At 31.5% G+C, this 19884-nt stretch overlaps 3 protein-coding genes across 3 annotated transcripts; 1 reads left to right on the plus strand and 2 right to left on the minus strand.

Moving 5' to 3' along the window:
• Positions 1 to 29: 29 nt before the first annotated feature.
• On the minus strand, positions 30 to 2551 carry LOC120271930 (acyl-coenzyme A thioesterase 13-like). The gene is made up of 3 exons (XM_039278611.1): positions 2276 to 2551; positions 2046 to 2189; positions 30 to 326 (listed from the first exon to the last, which is right to left on the minus strand). The coding sequence occupies exons 1-3, from the start codon at positions 2471 to 2473 to the stop codon at positions 183 to 185; spliced, it is 486 nt and encodes a 161-aa protein (XP_039134545.1). The 5' UTR covers positions 2474 to 2551; the 3' UTR covers positions 30 to 182.
• A 3062-nt stretch (positions 2552 to 5613) lies between these two features.
• LOC120272408 (histone-lysine N-methyltransferase ATXR6) lies at positions 5614 to 7243 on the minus strand. The gene is made up of 5 exons (XM_039279232.1): positions 6965 to 7243; positions 6588 to 6886; positions 6410 to 6510; positions 6108 to 6320; positions 5614 to 6016 (listed from the first exon to the last, which is right to left on the minus strand). The coding sequence occupies exons 1-5, from the start codon at positions 7215 to 7217 to the stop codon at positions 5857 to 5859; spliced, it is 1026 nt and encodes a 341-aa protein (XP_039135166.1). The 5' UTR covers positions 7218 to 7243; the 3' UTR covers positions 5614 to 5856.
• Positions 7244 to 10066: 2823 nt separating this feature from the next.
• Positions 10067 to 11428, plus strand: LOC120272601 (E3 ubiquitin-protein ligase PUB23-like). The gene has a single exon (XM_039279470.1). It carries the CDS (start codon positions 10103 to 10105, stop codon positions 11330 to 11332), a length of 1230 nt encoding a protein of 409 aa, XP_039135404.1. The 5' UTR covers positions 10067 to 10102; the 3' UTR covers positions 11333 to 11428.
• Positions 11429 to 19884: the final 8456 nt, after the last annotated feature.

A 19884-nucleotide genomic window follows, 5' to 3' on the forward strand; every position in this document is an offset into this window, starting at 1 on the left:
TATATATTTATTCAATATTTATTCACACATATAACCTTTGAGGAATATGATAATACAATACAACACAAACTGATGCATCATAGTCCTTCAATTATAAACATCATATTCACTTGTACAATGCTAAATGGCAGGATCCTGACATTAAGGTAATGGCTTCCTTGCTCAAGTTAAATGCATAAAACTTACAATTTGGCAAGAGGCATAACGTAGAAAGTCGAACGATTTGTGTAAAGCATGCGTCCGGTTTTCTTTATCCTCAAGTTGACTTCAGTTACGATCACCCTTCTTCCTTTCCTCAGTACTCGTCCCTCAACCTCGACCTCCTCCTGCTTACAGAAAGCTTTTCAATAAAAACTAAAATGTTGAACAGGATATCACAAAGCATCTTAGTCTATATTGAAAATCACAATTTTTTTTTGTGAATCGATGATTGAAACATCGGTATATGTACACTGTTGTTTGACGATAAATGAGGGACAAAAAGAGTTACAACCCCAGAGGTAGGTTTGGAGGAATAGAACTTGAAGATAGTTGTATTACAATTCCATTTAGTGAAGTTAATACAGATCACAAGATCACAATAAAAACTAAGGTGCAATTTTAACATTACAAAGACATGTATGCACACACTGCATACAGAGACTAATGGTTCCATTGTTATTAAAAGGTGTAAACTAGCTAGTCAAGCTTGATCAAGATAAATGTAAATCAAATTTAGGTTTAAATGTTAAATTATTCTCAGTAGGGTTCAAATTGTTCTTTATCATTATTCATATGTCAGAACTTGGAAAAATTGTCCTTGGTGTTGAATTATACACTTGCTGTTATAGTCACCTTTTTCAACCAAAACTCAGCCAACTATAATGTGTCAATAGATGAGAAAGCTATATATATTCCATATAATGTAGCTCGCATAGGAAGAAGACACGCACACTCACTAACTCAAAAGTCACATTGCATTGTCACATTTTCAGTAAAAATCTCCCTTATCATATCAATGATAAACATCAAACAGTCTAAATGTTGGGTAAACCGGACAATGACCAACATTTCCATTTGTCGCATTTTCTAGTGATCTTATTTACTATAATAGAATTTTATAGACTCTGCTATCATTTATTCACTTTGAACACCTTATTTTTCCCTTGTCTGGCACCAATGCATCATGACATCTTCTATACTACCATGTAGCATTATGCTTTGGGATTGTCTATAGTATCACTTAGCACAGAAAACAAATGTCATGGTAAGCTATTGCAAACAACCAATTGTTATAATACGCATCTAATTGTGAACAAATTCCCCACACTCTATCCTTTATGCACTTTGACTATGATTTTGTATACCCACTAAAAACCCCAGTACACCCAACCAAAAACATCCCTCCTGAATACACCACCACGTGCAAGAGCCAGTTCTTCATTTCATCAGCGCAAAAGCTCTCTTCACATCTGCATATTATTCAAGGTATTCCAAATAGTATTGTTTCTCTTCATCCTGATGGCACTGAAAACCAAAAAAAACCAACCTTTCTCCATCTCAGCTATAAATCTAAACCTTAATTGTTATTCTTTATCTCTGTCTTGCTTTGGCATATTATTCAAGGTATTCCAAATTGTATTGTTTTTCTCTCCTTCCTGATGGCATTGAAAAAAAAACAACAACAACAACAACCTTACTCCATCTCAGCTTTTAAATCTAAACCTCAATTGTTATTCTCTATCTCTGTCATGCTTTGACAACCATTTAAAAGGGATCATTGAGTGCTTGCTGTTCTCTTGTTCTTCATAAACCAAACAAAATCTCCTAATGTTTTGAGTTGTTCATCCAATCAACAATTTAAATCACAAATTCCACTATGAAAAAAGCAAATAATTTTGGTTTCATCACAATTCAATCAACCTACAAATTTTGTCTCATCTAGATTGGTAATCAAGAAATTCATAAATTCAGCACACACAAAAATCAAGCCGAATAACAACACAAACCCAAACAAAGAATCAAATTCTTGAAAAAAAAAAGAAGAAAGGGATAATTTCACTCACATTCACTCTAGCAGCGGAGAGATAAGACGTGGCGGTCTCCCCGGTGAACAACTCTATATCCCCGGCGACGGACTTCGCGCAGGCCACCGCCAACACCTCCGCCACGCTCGCCACTGCTCCACCATGCAGTGTGTTGTATAGATTCTAGAGGGATCAAAGCTTTACACTATTCACCGAATCAATCGGAAGAACAGAACAAGATAGAGAGTGAGGGATCGAGAGGAACCGACGGTGAGAGCTGGATTGACGACGAAGGAGCAGATAATGCGGCCGGTCTCGACGAGGTCAGCCTTGAGGAGGCTACGGAGGAGGTCGGAGAAGAATCTGAGACGGTCGGCGGCGTCGGAGATGGGGTTGGACGAGCCCAGCCTCTCGAAGAAGGCCTTTGTGTTGGCGGCGTAGGCCTGCGGCTCCGAGGGCGTCGCCATGGCCGGAAACTTGGGACGATGAAGAGCTTGTTTTAGGGCAACGAATGCAATGGAATCAACACCGACAACGCAAATTAAAGATCAGATTTCATTTTATTTATTTATTTTTCTTTGTTGATCTATACCAATATTAACTTATTTATTTATTTTCTTCAAAAAAAAATTTTAATCAATATTTTTATTTATTTATTTATTTAGTCCTTAATTCATTGGTTTTTTTTTCGTATTATCTGTCAATTTTTTACCATCAAGAAGTATTTTTTATTTTTTATTTTTAGAATTAAATGTGAGAGAGAAATGTAAAGATATAAATTATGGGTAATTTTAAAAAAATAACTAATTTTTTTTTATAAAATTTTGTGAACACGACAGATAAAAAATAGTACTTAGGGAGATTTAGATGAGGATAATGATTACTAAGAAATGTGAATTTACACAAATTTTAATACTAACACTTGTTGGATAGTACAGGAATGATAATTGAATCCTGCCCTATGGAAATAAAGGCTGATTTTCTTTACCCCAAATGTGAAAGTAATGAGGAATAATTGATGAGATTTGGTATATTTGCCTTCTTTCCATAATTACTTCAACATTTTTTAATTTTATAATAATAATAATAATAACTATTTAATATAAATATTTAATTATAATCATTAAAATGAATAATACTATCTAAATTATTTTGAAATGGAGTAGTTTCATCTTATCTTTATTAAAAAAAATAATACATCAAATATTTATTTATAATAATAATAATAATAAATTATACTAATTAAAATTAATCATAATGGAAGTAAATTATTTAATTAAATTCAATAATAATTTAAGTAAATAAGAAATATAAAATATTTCACAAAATATCTTATTAGCACTAAAGTCAAAATAGTAACTTTACCATATTTTCCCCTTACTCTTTTGAGATTCCCAATTAATTTTATTCCAACCAAACACAATTTTTATTGTCATTCTCATTCTCATTCTCATTCTAATTCCGCAATCCAAACGCATGCTTAAGAGAATAAGAGGATAAACCTTTGTAACAATTAAACCAAACCTAATGGTGTTATATATATATAGACCTTTAATGGTAGCCATTAGATTATGATATAACAATTGCTATTTGTAAGGGTGGCTTGTGGAGTTTACTACTGTAATGATCATGAGACGAGGTGGGGACAAGAGTACCTCGCCAGTCACTTCCCAATCCTAGTTCCAGTTGGTAATCAAGGAGGGGTAAGCCACACAATTAAAAAATAAAAAAAAATTGTATAACTTATGAGTTTGATATTTATTAGTTTTAAATTTATTATTCTGGTGTCAATACGTTCAATAAATAATTGCACAATAATTGAAAATCAACTATTTATTTATATATATTTATATAAATATATAAATATAATTTTATTTTGGACAGAGGAAAGCACTTTCCATCCCCTTCGAGGAAAAAAACTGAGTTTTTGACACTGTTAATTAATGCAAATCTAACTATTACCATTATATGACATCATCGATAATACATATATACACACATAAAACACCGTTAAAGGTAAAAAGACTGTTGATTGAATTTTAATTTATGATATAAATTAAACTTGCCTTTTAAAAAAAAATAAATAAAATTATTTTTAGAATTTTACATACTCAAAATCACAAAATATCGAATCTCAAAGCACCTGTATGTCTATCCTAAAACAAAAACTTGAAATGACTTTTCTCTGTCATTTGGAAATTTTAATTTTAGTATATATTGATGCAATTTTTTGCTCAATTTTAGAATTGTTTATTAACTTTTACACTTGATTTTGCAAGAATATCGGAAAGTATTTTTATGGACCTTGTATATTAATGTTCATCTATCAAGATATATATACATATATACAAATATAAGAAGGCAGGATAATTTTTCACTTTCTTTTAAATATTAAGACTTATCTAATTCTTCACAAAATAATAAACAAAGTTTTAAATAATTATAATTCCAAAGTCAAGAAAACAATGAAACATAATAATGAGTGATTAACATGAAATATCAAGAATAAAAAGATGCCATGAATTGGATTTACATAATTCTCATTCTTACCTTCAAAACTTCATAACAGAAACAACAGAGCAAATACAAGGACATCAATCTCTCTTTCACAACTCAAAGAAAAGGAAACAATGGAAATACAATCTCTTTAAATTTATTATTCTTGTGTCAATATGTCTGCATAAAGAATTGCACAATAATTAAAAATCAACTACTTATTTATATATTTATATAAATGTATAAACGTAATTATTTATATAAATATAATTTTATTTCGGACAAAAGAGAGCATTTTCCATCGCTGGCCCCTTCGAGGGAAAAAACTGAGGAGTTCTTGCCCTCGAACGAGGTGGATCCCCGCAAAAGATGGGATTCCCTGACCCATACCCATCCCTAGTTTACTATTAGCTAATGTGTTGCTACATCATCAGACACTGTTAATTACTGTTTTGTATTACATAAGAATATATAGCAATCATTAAATGCAAATCTAACTACTACCTTTATATGACATCGTCGATAATACAATTATACACACACATAAAAGCACCGTCAAAGGTAAAAAGACTATTTCGGGTGAAATCTCAAAAGTTGATTGAATTTTTAATTTATGATATAAATTAAACTTGCTTTTTAAAAAATTTAAATAAAATTATTTTTAAAATTTTACATACTCAAAATCACAAAATATCGAATCTCAAAGCACCTGTTTGTCTATCCTAAAACAAAAATTTGAAAAGACTTATCTCTGTCATTTGGAAATTTTAATTTAAGTATATATTGATGCAATTTTTTGCTCAATTTTAGAATTGTTTATTAACTTTTACACTTGATTTTGCAAGAATTCCGGAAAGTATTTTTATGAACCTTTGTATATTAATGTTCATCTATCAAGATATATATACATATATACATATATAAGAAGGCAGGATAATTTTTCACTTTCTTTTAAATATTAAGATTTATCTAATTCTTCACAAAATAATAAACAAAGTTTTAAATAATTATAATGCCAAAGTCAAGAAAACAATGAAACATAATAATGAGTGATTAACATGAAATATCAAAAATAAAAAGATGCCATGAATTGGATTTACATAATTCTCTTTCTTACCTTCAAAACTTCATAACAGAAACAACAGAGCAAATACAAGGACATCAATCTCTCTTTCACAACTCAAAGAAAATTTCTTTAAACCAAATGGAAAGTTGTGTACACTCTTCCTGAAATATCAAGAGATTTTTTTTGTGAAAAAAACTCTCATTTCTTTCCTTCAAGTCTTCAAGAAGAAAAGGAAACAATGGAAATACAATCTCTTTAGAACTCATTCAAAAAGAGATACATATACCTTCAAACAAAATGATGAGTTGGATACTCTTGTTCATATCCATTGTAGTCATAATACAACCTCTCACCTTTCCGAATATCTCTGCTTGCAATCAACAACACTCTACACTCACCATCCACATCAAATCTCACACATTTAACATTCTGTTTCTTCTTCCCATCTCTGCCAAAAGGAAATGGGAAAAAAAAAAAAGAAATTTTTCATCATGTAATCAAACCCAATTGATGAAACTAAATTGAGATATAGAGCTTACAGTGAATGATTATTAATGCCATTGATAAACCGAGCAATGTTGCTGCGCTTATCAGGACATATAACAAGACTTTTCGATGAATCTCTAGCCGACAGTAGTGTCATCATGCTATCTCCATCATCGTGTTCTCTGTTCTTCAAGTAATCGACATCACCTACGTATTCAGTAATTATTGTTAAGTCCTTGATGAACCTATCAGCCTCAACTGTAAACCTGCAAACAAACAAACAAACAAACAAACATCTTTTTATTATCAGAATGTTAAATTCATGGATTGAATGCAATCAATCAATAATACCAACCCTTCTCTAGAATCAAAGATAACAAGCAATGGTGGGCATTCACCCCTTTCCATCATCTTCTTGCAAGCATTCAATGCTTCAATGTCCTCCTTAGACATCACCTAAAAACCAGTCAGAAAAATCTCATTGATTTCAGCCATTGAACATTGAAAAGCTAAGAAATGAAGCCGAGGAATACCTGCATTCCTTCACGCTCGAGAGAAGGCTGGTTAGCGGAACGAGGAGCCATGGCAGGGCAGTAAGTGAGATCATCACTGAACACTGAACTAGTTGCTGTCAATGCAGTAGCAAGAGAAGCCATTTGCTCCAATCTCCTCTCTTGGTCTTCACTGGGATTGAAAGGCAAGAGCCTTCTCTTCTTCTTAGCCATTACTAACCCACCTAACTTCTTCTTCCTCTTCTTACACCCTAGGTTTTCATCTGAAGATCTCTGGATCTTGAAAAAATCCACAATCTTGGTTTGAATTAGAGGAAACTCTGCAATCAATTAGAAGAAATATGAGAAGATAAGCGAAAAAGAGAGAGAACAGATGGAGAGAAGGAGAGGAGATTTACGCTTGGGGGTTTTGGAAGGGGAGGAGGAGGAGGAGCAAGAAGGGCAAAACCAGGAGGATTTGGGAACGCGAGGGAGAATGGGAGAGAGGCAGAAGAGGTGAAAGCCATGATCACAGTTGTCACAGAGGAGGAGCTCGGCCGGGGACTCGCCGGAGCCGCAACGAACGCAAGTTATGGCGTTGATGCGAGCTTGTTCATCGCCGGAGATGCTTGGAGCTTGGGTTCTTCTTCTCAGATGGTTCTTGGGCGCCATTGTTGGGAGAGAGCGAGAGAGAGAGAGTGAGTGTTTTCTAGATTTGTGTATGATTTGGGTTTTCGCGGGAGAAATCGGTTGGTTTCGCGCGTGATTTGTTCGCGCTGGCGGGAAAAAGTTGGCGGGAAATTGGACGGCTGTGAGTTATCCTAGTTGCCTCGGGATGTGAATTACCGTTGAATTGAAAAGTCCTTATTGGATAATAAGATATATACTTTTTAATTGAAAATGAAAGATTAATAAACTTGAAAGCAAGTTTTATGTGGGACCAAGGAAAGCCATAAAAAATAGAGCCGTACATTAAAATAAAGGACTTCTATACTAAAAATTGTGGACCATAACTCTTAAACTAGACTTTCATTAGAGTTTTTATGAGGTTTATTTGATATGATATTCATGAATTTCGTTTATATGTTATGAGATTTCGAATTTAAATATAAGATAAAGACTAGTTTTATTTATGCCTTATAGTCATTTGACTTAAAAATTAACTTATTATTTGATGTTTGATATTTATATTTTATAAATTTTAGTTTAACCACGGACAAACCTCTTAATCCTTAAACTTTATTTTTATTTGGTTCAATGGTCCAATCCAGTTTTGACTCTTAGCTAAAAACAATGGGAGATGTTTTTTTTAATTATTTTGAATAATTAATAAAAAATTTAATTTAATTAATATTAATAAAATAAATATTCTTTAATTAATTTTTTGTTTTATAAAAATTGTGACGTATATATTTTATTAGTTGTCAATAATTTATTTTAAAATTAATAGTTAAATATATTTATTTAAATAATTCATAATGGTTAATTGGACATAACTTTGTCAACCAAACATCAAAAAATTTAGAGAAAATTTTCTGAGTTTATGAATGTATGCAAACTCTCCCAATTAGTCTGACTTTTTCTAAACTTCATGTCCTCATTTTTTAAATTTAAATTTTTATTATTTTATAAATTTTAAAATATCAATATACTATTAATTCACCGATGTTGGAGCTCACTCCCCCCTCGCGTGAGCTCTCCACACCTCTTGATTACTTCTATCGAGCTCGACATTGATACTAGCGAGTGAGACTAGCGATAATTTTATAATTTTATATGAATTCAAATTTAAAATAAATTTAAAAATAAATTATTTAGGAAAAAAAAAAAGTCAAGGATGAAAATTTTCAAATATTTTTTTATAGAATGGAAAGATTGAAAGGATTTGCGATTAGTTTTCTCAAAAATTTAAAATATCTCTCATCTTTTGAGAAATTTAATTATTTTAACAATTACTTATAAATTTTTTTAAACAGTATTAATAAACATGTAATATAATTTTACCATTAAACAATTTAATTAAAATATTAATAGTCAAAATCAACACAAATAAAAGTTACCTTTCAAAAGATTCTTTTTGACAGCACAACTACCCCAACTAACACTAGTTTTGCCAATGCATTTATGAGCCTATAAAAATGTATAATTTTATGCGCAAGGGGGTTTGGTTGGTGATAACACCCGTCCCTTTTTCAAATTTATTATTTAAATATAATTTCAATTAATATTAATTTACTCAATGCTCAATACAATAATAATAATTAAACTAATCTTGCGCTTGTTTTAGTCATAATTAATTAATTAATTAATTAATCTTTCTAAAAAATCTCTTCAACTCTACTCTTATCAAACACATTTAATACTTCAAAAATAAACATCTATTGTCAAAAGTCAAAACAAAAAAATTTACAAACATACCTTCACTTGCAATCTAAAGTGTTACATTTTTAAAAAAATAAAATTAACTTTGTAGCTAAAATAAATTTAAAAAAATTATAATGAATCAAAATTAATCATTAATGCCTTAATTGGACCAACTTCTCATTAAAATGATTGTAAATGGATTGAAGTGAGAAATATTCAAAATTCCAACCAAAACTTTATAGTTATAATGACAGCTCAGGAAGACAATGACTTTCTCTTATTTTATTTCATAAATTTTCAAATAAAAACACATTCACAAAGATGTGAAACTATATGCATAAATTTTTTTAAGTTTTTGATTCATCCATTTTTGAAACTTCAAATTAATCTACATAAAAAATTAGGAACTTTTCAAATAAATCGATCTTATGTTAGAAAATTTTAAAATAAATAAATCTTTTTAGTTGTTCAAACACAAAGTCATTTACTTATACAACCAAAGTCTCTATCACTTATAATAATCCAGTTAATTATATATACATATATACGCATTTTATTTATAATTTATACAACATATTTTATAATTTATATTTTTAAAAAAAAATCAATATTTTATAATGGAGATTAGCCTTTTTCATAAATTCAAGCTATTAACTATTAATAGTTGACTATTAATCTAATCCAATCACAAACTTAAAAATATGTATATGCATATATAATTAGATTAAAAAAAAAAAAAGATAAGATCCATTGACCATGCTCCATTTTTCCAATTACAGATAATTACACACCACACACTAAACTTGCACCTTCACCCAACCCAAACCAAGGAAAAGTCAACCATACCACGTGGCAATCTCCCATTGGATAATCCTCCCCGACATGGAACTAGCACTGACCAAATCCAAAGTCAACCGCTCCTCCAATCTAACCCAACTCCAAATCTCAGCCGTTGGATCTAAGATTCAAAAGTCAAACTCCAGTAGTAGTGGTCAAAAGCACCTCTCACTCACCATAATTTCATTCACAAACACCTTGTGATCCTCAAATGTCCTTCAATCAAATAAATACTCAATTAAAACCAAACCAAAACCTCTTCACATGAAATCAATCCATTTGACTATCTAAACAAACACCCTCTCAACAACTCCATCTTCTTCATCTTCATCTTCATCTTCTTTTCTTTGACAATAATGGATGCCATTGACATACCTCCATACTTCATATGTCCAATATCTCTACAAATCATGGAAGATCCAGTGACAATCTCCTCCGGCATCTCCTACGAAAGACGAAGCATCGACAAATGGTTATCGACTTACAACCACAACACTTGTCCTGTCACCAAACAATTACTTTTCGACCGCAGCCTCATTCCAAACACAACTCTTCTCCGGCTCATTCAATCTTGGACCGCCAAGGTAAAAAGATCAAAAGGTCATATGCTCGATGCATCACCATCGAAAACAAGCTTCGATGTGTCAAAACTGTATGAAGAGCTTAGCGAAGCGATCGAGCCTGATCTCCAACTCAAGTGCTTGAAAAAAATCAAGAGCTTGATCCAAGAAGACGATGAAAATGATGATCGGAAACTAATGATGGAGAAAACCGGATTAGCTCCCCTTGTTACATCTCTAATGATGAAAGCAAGCTCTCTTCAACAAATTGGATATAGTTTACAAGTGATTTCTGAAGCTGCAATTGTGTTACAACTTCTGAATCCATCTCAAGAGACATTGAGAAAAATCACAGCATACAAAAAAGGTAAGATTCTCATGCCTTTATCACTCATACTACAAAGAGGAACACATCAAGCAAGAATCCACACAGCTCTACTACTAAAATCAATATTCAAGTCGGTCACCGAAGATTGCAAATGCGACATACCGACGATAATGTTTGAGAGTTTGATGGAGATATTGAAAGATCAGAACTCAAGCAAAGTGATGACCATGGCTTTGTTATCGGTGCTTATGCATGTGACTCTATTTGGTGATAATTTAAGCAAGGTGATCGAAGCCGGGATGATATCTGTGTTGATAGAGTTGTTGGTGGAGGAGAAAGAGGACCGGAGAAAGTGTGAGGCGATGTTGTATGTGATCGAGGCAGCGTGTAAGAAGGCCGAAGGGAGGGCGGTGGTGCTCGGACACCCGGCGGGGGTTGCAGCAGTGGCCGGAAAAATACTTAGAGTTTCTCAAGGTGTGACTAGAAGATCAGTGAAAATATTGTTGTTGCTTTGTAAGTATTGTGGTGGTGGAGGAGTTGTGGAGGAAATGATGGAAGTAGGGGCAGTGGCAAAGGTTTGCATGGTTGTCCAAGTGGAAGGGAATAGGAGTACAAGAGAAAAAGCTAAGGAAATATTAGGGTTGCATCTTAAGACATGGAATAAGTTCCCTTGTTTTCCTTTGAATTGCATGGCATGAATTGAGTATAGGTTGTGTTATTCTTTGGTGATTCTTTTGATTTGTGAATTTAGAAGTGTATATTTGCTTGTGTGTTTTGCTTGTATTTTTTAAATATCAGATGAAATATAGCTCTGTAAAATTTGGCAATCATTTGTTTAATAGTATGTTTGGGATATAGGTTACATATATAACAAGTTGTATTTTTATTTTGTGAAATAGATGAAAATAATATATGGTTCTTCTTCTTTTATACTGTCTGTAAATTTTTTAATGATTTTAATTTAGTTAAGAGTTTTATTATATCAATAAATCTATTTAATTAGATGAAAATTGAATTTAATTTATAAGTTTTTTAATTTATAAAAATGAACAAACATCTGGTTCATTAGAAATAAAAACCGGTTATATAAAACTAGAGTGAATACAATTAAAAGCATACAACTTGAATAATAATAATAATAATAATAATAATAATAATAATAATAATAATAATAATAATAATAATAGGACCATCCAATGACTACGAGCTATTCATAAACAATATTAAACAGTATGACACAATGATATATAGTAATCACAGATAATAAATTTACACAATATTCATATAAATAATATATAGTTGTTGGATCATTATCCATCATCTGTAAATAAACATCTCTAATGAACTGTCATATATGTATGCATGCAAATGACTTAAAATAATAATAATAATAATATTCAAGAATGGTTACTAATATTTATAATTAATTATTTTTATGTTAACAACTGGTCTAGCATGATATAGCTTTTGATTAGTCATAAATTTGTCATAATTTTATCCTAATGCATCATCTTGTCTACGTTTACTTCATTAAATGTCGAGAAAAATATCTAGATATAATTTAATATGCAATCTAATTAAATTATTTGACTATATGTGCCCATTGGTTTTATTTTATTCTAGTGTGTGTATAATGTGTGAGATTAGAAAAATTCATGAATGATTAGTGTTTTTTTCAATTATTTTCCAACAAAATCACAGGAATAAATCATATCACAAGTTATTCTACATTATCTATTTATATATATTTTTTAAATAAAAATAGATAAATTATAATTATATTCAAAATAAAACAAATCTTTATTTTTGCAAAATATTCATATTTAACCATATTGTTATTTAAATATAATCTCTATATTTTGTTACTATATATATATATATATATATTTATAATACGGACAAATCACTCTCCATGCTGAAAAAAACTCAATCATTTTTTAATTCAATCATTCCCATAAAAATTAATTTTGAATTTGTTTCCGTTATAAAATGGTAGTATTATTTTCTTATAATTATATTTTTTTATTCTCATTAACTTTTGAACATAATTTTTATTCCCATTATTATAGTTGACAAAATTTTTTTTTTAAAGCATCACCATGACACCATCCACTTACCTTTTGCCCTTCACTTCCACAGTTCCACCCACTTCCAGCTCCCTGCAATTGACTTCCCAACCCACTTCCCCTCAGGGAACTCCAGCTTATTCATCAATTATATTATGTTTATATATATATATATATATATATCACTTTCTATTATGACTTCCAATTTTCAGATCCAAATCATCATGAAAATTGACATCCCTTGGAAAAAGGCTAGCTCTTGTGCCTTTTTTTTCCTCATAGTTTCACAACTTTTGTTTTCCAAATGAAAAATCATTATGAACTTCTGCAGAATAAGAATAACTAATTAGCGAAGACAAGAATTCTCCAAATGTCATTCTCATTATTATGATATATATATATAAATATATTATATAATGGAAATAAAATTTTTAACTTCTTTTATATATGATTCAATATCTATTTTACCTAATATCCAAATCACCCTTACGATTGCAATGGAATAGTTAGTATTTTATTATCTTAATTTATTAATAAATTTTTTTTAAAAAAAATTAAAATAAATTAAAATTTTAAAAAAATAATGAAATCTAATATATAAAGAGAAAGGATACAAAGAAACCCTATATAAGAGAAAAAACATATAACTTACCAATAAAGAGAAAGGATATAGTAAAACCCTATATGAGGGAAAAAAAAAGTAAAAGAGCCAAAAAAAAAAATTAATTTTTATCCTATCATACAAGTTTTTATGGGCTTCATATTTTTTACCCGGCCTTTAATTAGGATTGATTGGTTAAAAATTAAACTTACACCTATATGCAATTACTACCAAGTAGGTCGGTCAAACCTGTACCTATCAGTAATTAGCACAAAGTAGATCGGTCAAATCTGCACCGGTCAGTAATTAACACAAAGTAGGTTAGCCAAAGTTGCACCGGTAATTAATTAGTACAAAATAGGATAGTCAAACCTGCAACGGTAAGTACTTAGTACAAAGTAGAACGGTCAAACCTGTAGCCGTCGGTAATTAGCACAAAGTAGGTCGGTCAAACCTACACTAGTTAGTAATTACCACAAAGTAAGTCTGTCAAACTTGCACCGGTCGGTAATTACCATAAAGTAGGATAATGAAACCTGCACCGATCAGTACTTTACACAAAGTTGGTCGATCAAACCTGCATTAGTCAGTAATTAGTACAAAATAGGTTTGTCAAACTTGCACCGGTCAGTAATTGGTACAAAGCAGGTTTGGTCAAACTTGCATCGGTAATTTATTATGATAAAGTAAGACGGTCAAACTTGCACCGGTCAGTAATTAGCACAAAGTACGTCATTCAAACCTGCACCGGCCATTAATTAATTCAAAGTAGGTTGGTCAAACCTGCACCAATCAATAATTAGCACAAAGTAGGACAGTCAAACTTACACCTATTAGTAATTAGTACAAAGTAGGTTCGTCAAACTCGACTGCGGTCAGGGTAATTAACACAAAAATAAGGCGGTCCAAACCTCATGCTGGTCGAGTACTTAGCACAAAGTAGGTCGGTCAAACCTGCACCGTTCAGTAATTAGCACAAAGTAGGACGGTGAAACCTGCACCGGTCAGTACTTAGCACAAAGTAAGTTAGTCAAACCTGCACCGGTCAGTAATTAGTATAAAGTAGATTGGTCAAACCTCTACCGGTTAGTAATTAGGACAAGTCAAACTTGCATCGGTAAGTACTTAGGAAAAAGTAGGACGATCAAACCTACACCAGTCAGTAATTAGCACAAAGTATGTCAGTCAAAGCTGCACCGGTCAGTGATTAGGATAAGTCAAACTTGCATCAGTGACAGTAAGTAATTAGGACAAAGTAGGATAGTCAAATCTGCACCGGTCAGTAATTAGCACAAAGTAGGTTGGTCAAAGCTACACCGATCAGTGATTAGCATAAAGTACGCCGGTTAAACCTACACCACTCAGTGATTAGCACAAAGTAGGACTGTAAAACATACACCGGTCAGTACTTAGCATAAAGTAGGTCGGTTAAACCTGCATCAGTCAGTAATTAGGACGGTTAAACCTGCAATGATCATAAATAAATTTTTCAAAATTCGAGCACTTTATATAAACCAACATTAGTAGCCCATTTTCACTCTTGCACACTATTTACTCTCTTTCAACTCACTCACATGTACTTCTTCTTCTTGTCTTCAGCAATGGCAGAGACTTCACTTGTATTGGTTTACTACAATAGTTCAATCACTGTTAGTGAAGACACAATTATATTTTCGTCGGAGAATCAATCATATTTTTATGTTGAAGACGACATCTCTTATGAAAATTTAAAGAGATCTATTGAAGAAAGCATTGAGATTGCTGACAACCAAGGAGTTTCACGTATCAAATATTGACTCCCAATTTCTTCAGGATCGGGTAAGATTTGCTATCGGTCATTCAAATTGCGTAATGATCTAGATGTTCGGATGATGTTCGACTGCACAAAATAAATCCAGATATTGCCATTATTGAATTGTATGTGGAGTTTAGCGCTACAACTTTCTAAGGTGCTCCTTCCCAACAACAAATCGCCTCAGATGACTAAGTTCAACGGAATATGGGATGGGAGAGGATTTTATCACCATACCAAGTTAATGAACTTGAAAGGCTCTCTATGGAGTGGAGGGCACAAGATGATCCACTATACAATATTGATTTTACTAATTCACAACATCTACAAGGCGGAACAAGTTTTTTTCATTATACTCGTAAAACCGAATTCAGTCGATATGGGCAATCTAGTGGAGACGATGAGGATGACGATAGTGACAGCTTTGGGGAGGACACTGAAGCAAGTGTTGATGACATTCAGTTAGATGAATGCAATCTTGAAGACATTCCAATGCCCAACCATAATTTCATGATGGCACCAATGGAGCCTCCAGCACATATGCGGACCCTTAATTTGGAAGTAATATCTTCACAAGAATTCCGGGAGTACCTTTTATTGTATGCTGACACATTAAGCGGAGCAACGACAAATGGAGATCTGCATGTACGCATGAGGTTTCGAACCAAAGATGATGTTGTGACCGCAATTAAGCATTACTGCTTACTTAAATCTGTCAAATACAAAGTTATCGAGTTTGATCCGACTCGATATTCCGGTAAATGCAAGTCATATGGCGATGAATGCAATTGGAGGGTTCACGCATCCTATAGTAAGCGAAGACAGCTTTGGGAAATTACAAAGTGCACTGGGCCTCACAAGTGTGTATTAACAATAATCTCACAGTATCATTTGAAGCTGGATTTAAACATGATTTGTCGCCAAATACAAGTACTAGTCCAACAGCAGCAAACATCAATGTATCTATTTTAATAGCAAAGATCAAGAATCGATACGGATACATACCGACATATAGGAAAGTATGGACGGCTAAGCAAAAAGCGGTTGAAGTAGCATTTGGCAATTGGGAGGAGTCCTATAATGAATTACCAAGATGGCTATCAACGTTGCAACAGTTTGTTTCTGGGACAATAGTTGATCTTGAGAGCCAGCCTACATACGATAGACCTTACCTGGTATGTGATACTCGAATGTTTCATAGAGTTTTCTGGAGCTTCTCTGCGTGCGTAGAGGCTTTCAAATATTGCAAACCAGTAGTCCAGATAGATGGCACCCATATTTATGGCAAATACAAAGGCACTCTATTGTTGGTGATCGCACAAGACGGTAATAAAAATATCCTGCCGATTGGTTTTGCCATCGTGGAAGGAGAGACGTTGGGTGCATGGACTTTCTTCTTGCGCAACTTACGTTCGGGTGTAACACCACAACATAGAATATACTTCATATCTGATCGCCATGAATCTATCAAATCAGCTTTTAGATTACTTGGCCATCAGATGAGTGCTCCCCATGCGTACCATGTTTACTACATCAGACATATCTCGACCAATTTCATGCGTCGTTTCAGAAACAAAGAAATGCAACAGATAGTTGTTAATATTGGCAAGTTACAAGATTAATTTTTTTTTAATCTAACTCTTACATTGTTGTTAATTATTGAAGTTATCTTAACTTTTTAAGTTCATTGTTGTAGGTTATTCGAAAACCAGTCAAGATTTTAACTGCTAGTATTGTTTACTACGGGACAACGATGCATAGGCGACAAGATGGTTGGATAACATACTACGGGAGAAGTGGGCTCAAGCGTTTGATAAAGAAGGGAGAAGGTATGGTCACATGACAATCAACCTCACAGAATGTGTTAATTCAGTGTTTAAGGGAACAAGAAACTAGAGGAAAGGATATGATAGCACGGGTTCGAGGGGATATACTTGAAATCCTGTACCATGCCCATGATTGAAGTAATATCAGAGATCCACTGATATTTTTCATATCCTTGTTGGATGCACGGCATAAAGACCTGTACAGGATTGTTAGACATGCTGAACGCCAACTGTATCTTTCTGCTTCTGTAAAATTCCTCATAAGTGGTAACCACTTCAGATGAACCCTGTTCTGAGACATAACCGGCATGAGGGCACAATCGATAAGCCTTAGGATATAGGTACGTGTGTAACATTCTATCTTTCGTTGACCTACATCGTATGATAACATGCCAAATGTTTCCTCAAGCCACGTTAGAGTTATACTCTGACCTTTCCTTTTATCCGCCGGTGGGACCACTCCGAACAACTCTGTACAGACAACACTTCCTAAGCCGGAAGTCTGCCCTATGACTTTATGGCTGTTAATAGGTAAGCCCAGTAATAGGCTAATAGCACCACATCTTCCAACGTGAATGTTGTCTCACCACATGTAAGGTGGAATGTGTGTGTTTTAGGCCGCCATCTCTCCACTAATGCGCTCACAAGAGCAGCATCAATTCGGAAATTAAGAATTTGAGCCGCATGATAAAACCCGACTTTTCTTAAAAGGCCTATGATTTTTGGAGAAGGCTCTACTATAAACACATGTCTACACCTAAGAACCCGATTAGGCTGTAAAAAGTTATAAATTAATCAATTTCATATTAAATGGAAAAATAAAATAGGTTGACTTGAAAAAATTTAAGACATAAAAAAATCATAAATCCGAACATATGCGATCGAAAAATTAAATATGATTGAAGACTAAATCATAAACATTGGTGTGTTATTTATATAATACATCATCTATCTAACCTAATAAATACGATTAATAATTATGAAATAATACAATTATTAACATTAACTAATGACTTAATACAATTTTTAATAAATAATTAACCTAATAATATAAACATGCTTTGGCCATAATATAACAATTATTAATATAATAACTAATTATGACATAATACAATTATTCATAAAAACTAATATCATAATACAATTATCAATAAAAATTAACCTAAAAATATATAGGGTTATCTAAGTAAACATGTTTGGGGAGCTACTAAGAAAATTATTAATACAATTAATAATTATGGCATAATACAATTATTAATATAAAGTAACGACTTAATACAATTATTAATAAAAAATAACCTAATAATATATTAGGTTATCTAAATAAACATGCTTCAAGGTTAATATAATAATTATTAATACAATAATTAATTATGGCATAATAAAATTATTCATAAAACCTAATGACATAATACAATTATTAATAATAAAAAATTACCCTAAAAATATAGTGGGTTATCTAATTAAATATGATTGGGGCACTAATAAGATAATTTAATACAATTAATAATTATGATATAAAACAATTATTAATATAAAATAATGACTTAATACAATTATTAATAAAAAAATAACCAAATAATATACTAGGTTATCTAAATAAACATGCTTCGAGGTTAATATAACAATTATTAATACAATAATTAATTATGGCATAATAAAATTATTCATAAAACCTAATGACATAATACAATTAATAATAATAATAATAATAATAATAATAATAATAATAATAATTACCTAAAAATATAGTGGGTTATCTAATTAAACATGATTGGGGCGCTAATAAGATAATTATTAATACGATTATTAATATAAAATAATGACTTAATACAATTATTAATAAAAAAATAATCAAATAACAATTAGTAATACAATAATTAATTATGACATAATAAAATTATTCATAAAACCTAATGACATAATACATTTTTTTACCTAAAAATAATTTTGGTTAATTTAATTAAACATTCTTGGGGCGCTAATAAGATAATTATTAATATGATTAATAATTATACATAATAAAATTATTATGTGAAACTAATATCTTAATATAATTATTAATAAATAATTAATTTAAAGGTTATCTAAGTATAAAAAAAATATTACTTTTTCCAACAAAATGGGTGAAATATGATTACTTTGTAATCTTAAGAACGCCATCGAAAATTATCAACAAAAATCTCGTACACGTGCAAGTATAAAACACCCGAACTATTAGAAGTTGAAATAAGATTAAAATAGGAGAAAATGAGAATGGAGGGTGAGATAGTATGAAGTGGGAAGTGGGTATTATATATAAAAAAATAATAATAAAATAATTCAACAGAAACATTTATATACGTTAATATGGCCGTTAGTAAAGTGTATATATAACTGTATATTATATTTGTTAATATGGCCGTTAGAGGGTTATATATACATAAGTATATGTTATATTCTTTAAAATGAACAAGTGGAATGGAAAATGGGAGACAGAATCCCGTTTTCCACCTTCGCGTTTTTTATTTAAAGAAGTGGAAAACGGGATTTTTTCCTCCTGTTTTCCACTTTTTACTTTTATATTTAAAAAAAAATTGAAAATGAGAGAGTATCTCCCGTTTTCTTATTTAATATTTTAAAAAAAATAAAAAAAGAAAAATTTTTCCTATTTTCCCCAAAATGCGCATTTTTATAAATAATACAGAACATGCACATTTCAATAATTTTTTTTACAATATTAAAAAAAAACACATATTATATACTCACGTGCATTAAAAAAAAAATCAAAAGATAGGTCCCACTATAATAAGTGTGGATTAATAAATAAATAAATAAATAAAAGATGCACTGTATGTGAGAGGAATACATGCATATGAAAGCAAACGGATGACAGAGAAACATGCACTGTATGTGAAGTTGACAGGTGTGGTTAAATGGAGAAAACTTATCCCGATGCAAAAAAACTCATCTCAAAGCAATGACA

Source organism: Dioscorea cayenensis, chromosome 11, assembly GCF_009730915.1.
Source record: "Dioscorea cayenensis subsp. rotundata cultivar TDr96_F1 chromosome 11, TDr96_F1_v2_PseudoChromosome.rev07_lg8_w22 25.fasta, whole genome shotgun sequence".
Lineage (NCBI taxonomy): Eukaryota > Viridiplantae > Streptophyta > Magnoliopsida > Dioscoreales > Dioscoreaceae > Dioscorea > Dioscorea cayenensis.

Bases quoted from the DNA above. Each gene is read 5' to 3' on its own strand.
- LOC120271930 (XM_039278611.1), bottom strand. From the start codon at position 2,473: ATGGCGACGCCCTCGGAGCCGCAGGCCTACGCCGCCAACACAAAGGCC. The intron at 2,190-2,275 runs GTCGGTTCCTCT...TGATCCCTCTAG, and splicing joins TCGTCAATCCAGCTCTCACC to AATCTATACAACACACTGCA. The intron at 327-2,045 runs GTGAGTGAAATT...TTCTGTAAGCAG, and splicing joins TCTCCGCTGCTAGAGTGAAT to GAGGAGGTCGAGGTTGAGGG.
- LOC120272408 (XM_039279232.1), bottom strand. From the start codon at position 7,217: ATGGCGCCCAAGAACCATCTGAGAAGAAGAACCCAAGCTCCAAGCATC. The intron at 6,321-6,409 runs GTTGGTATTATT...GTTTGTTTGCAG, and splicing joins ATCTTTGATTCTAGAGAAGG to GTTTACAGTTGAGGCTGATA. The intron at 6,017-6,107 runs GTAAGCTCTATA...TCCTTTTGGCAG, and splicing joins GGCATTAATAATCATTCACT to AGATGGGAAGAAGAAACAGA.
- LOC120272601 (XM_039279470.1), top strand. From the start codon at position 10,103: ATGGATGCCATTGACATACCTCCATACTTCATATGTCCAATATCTCTA.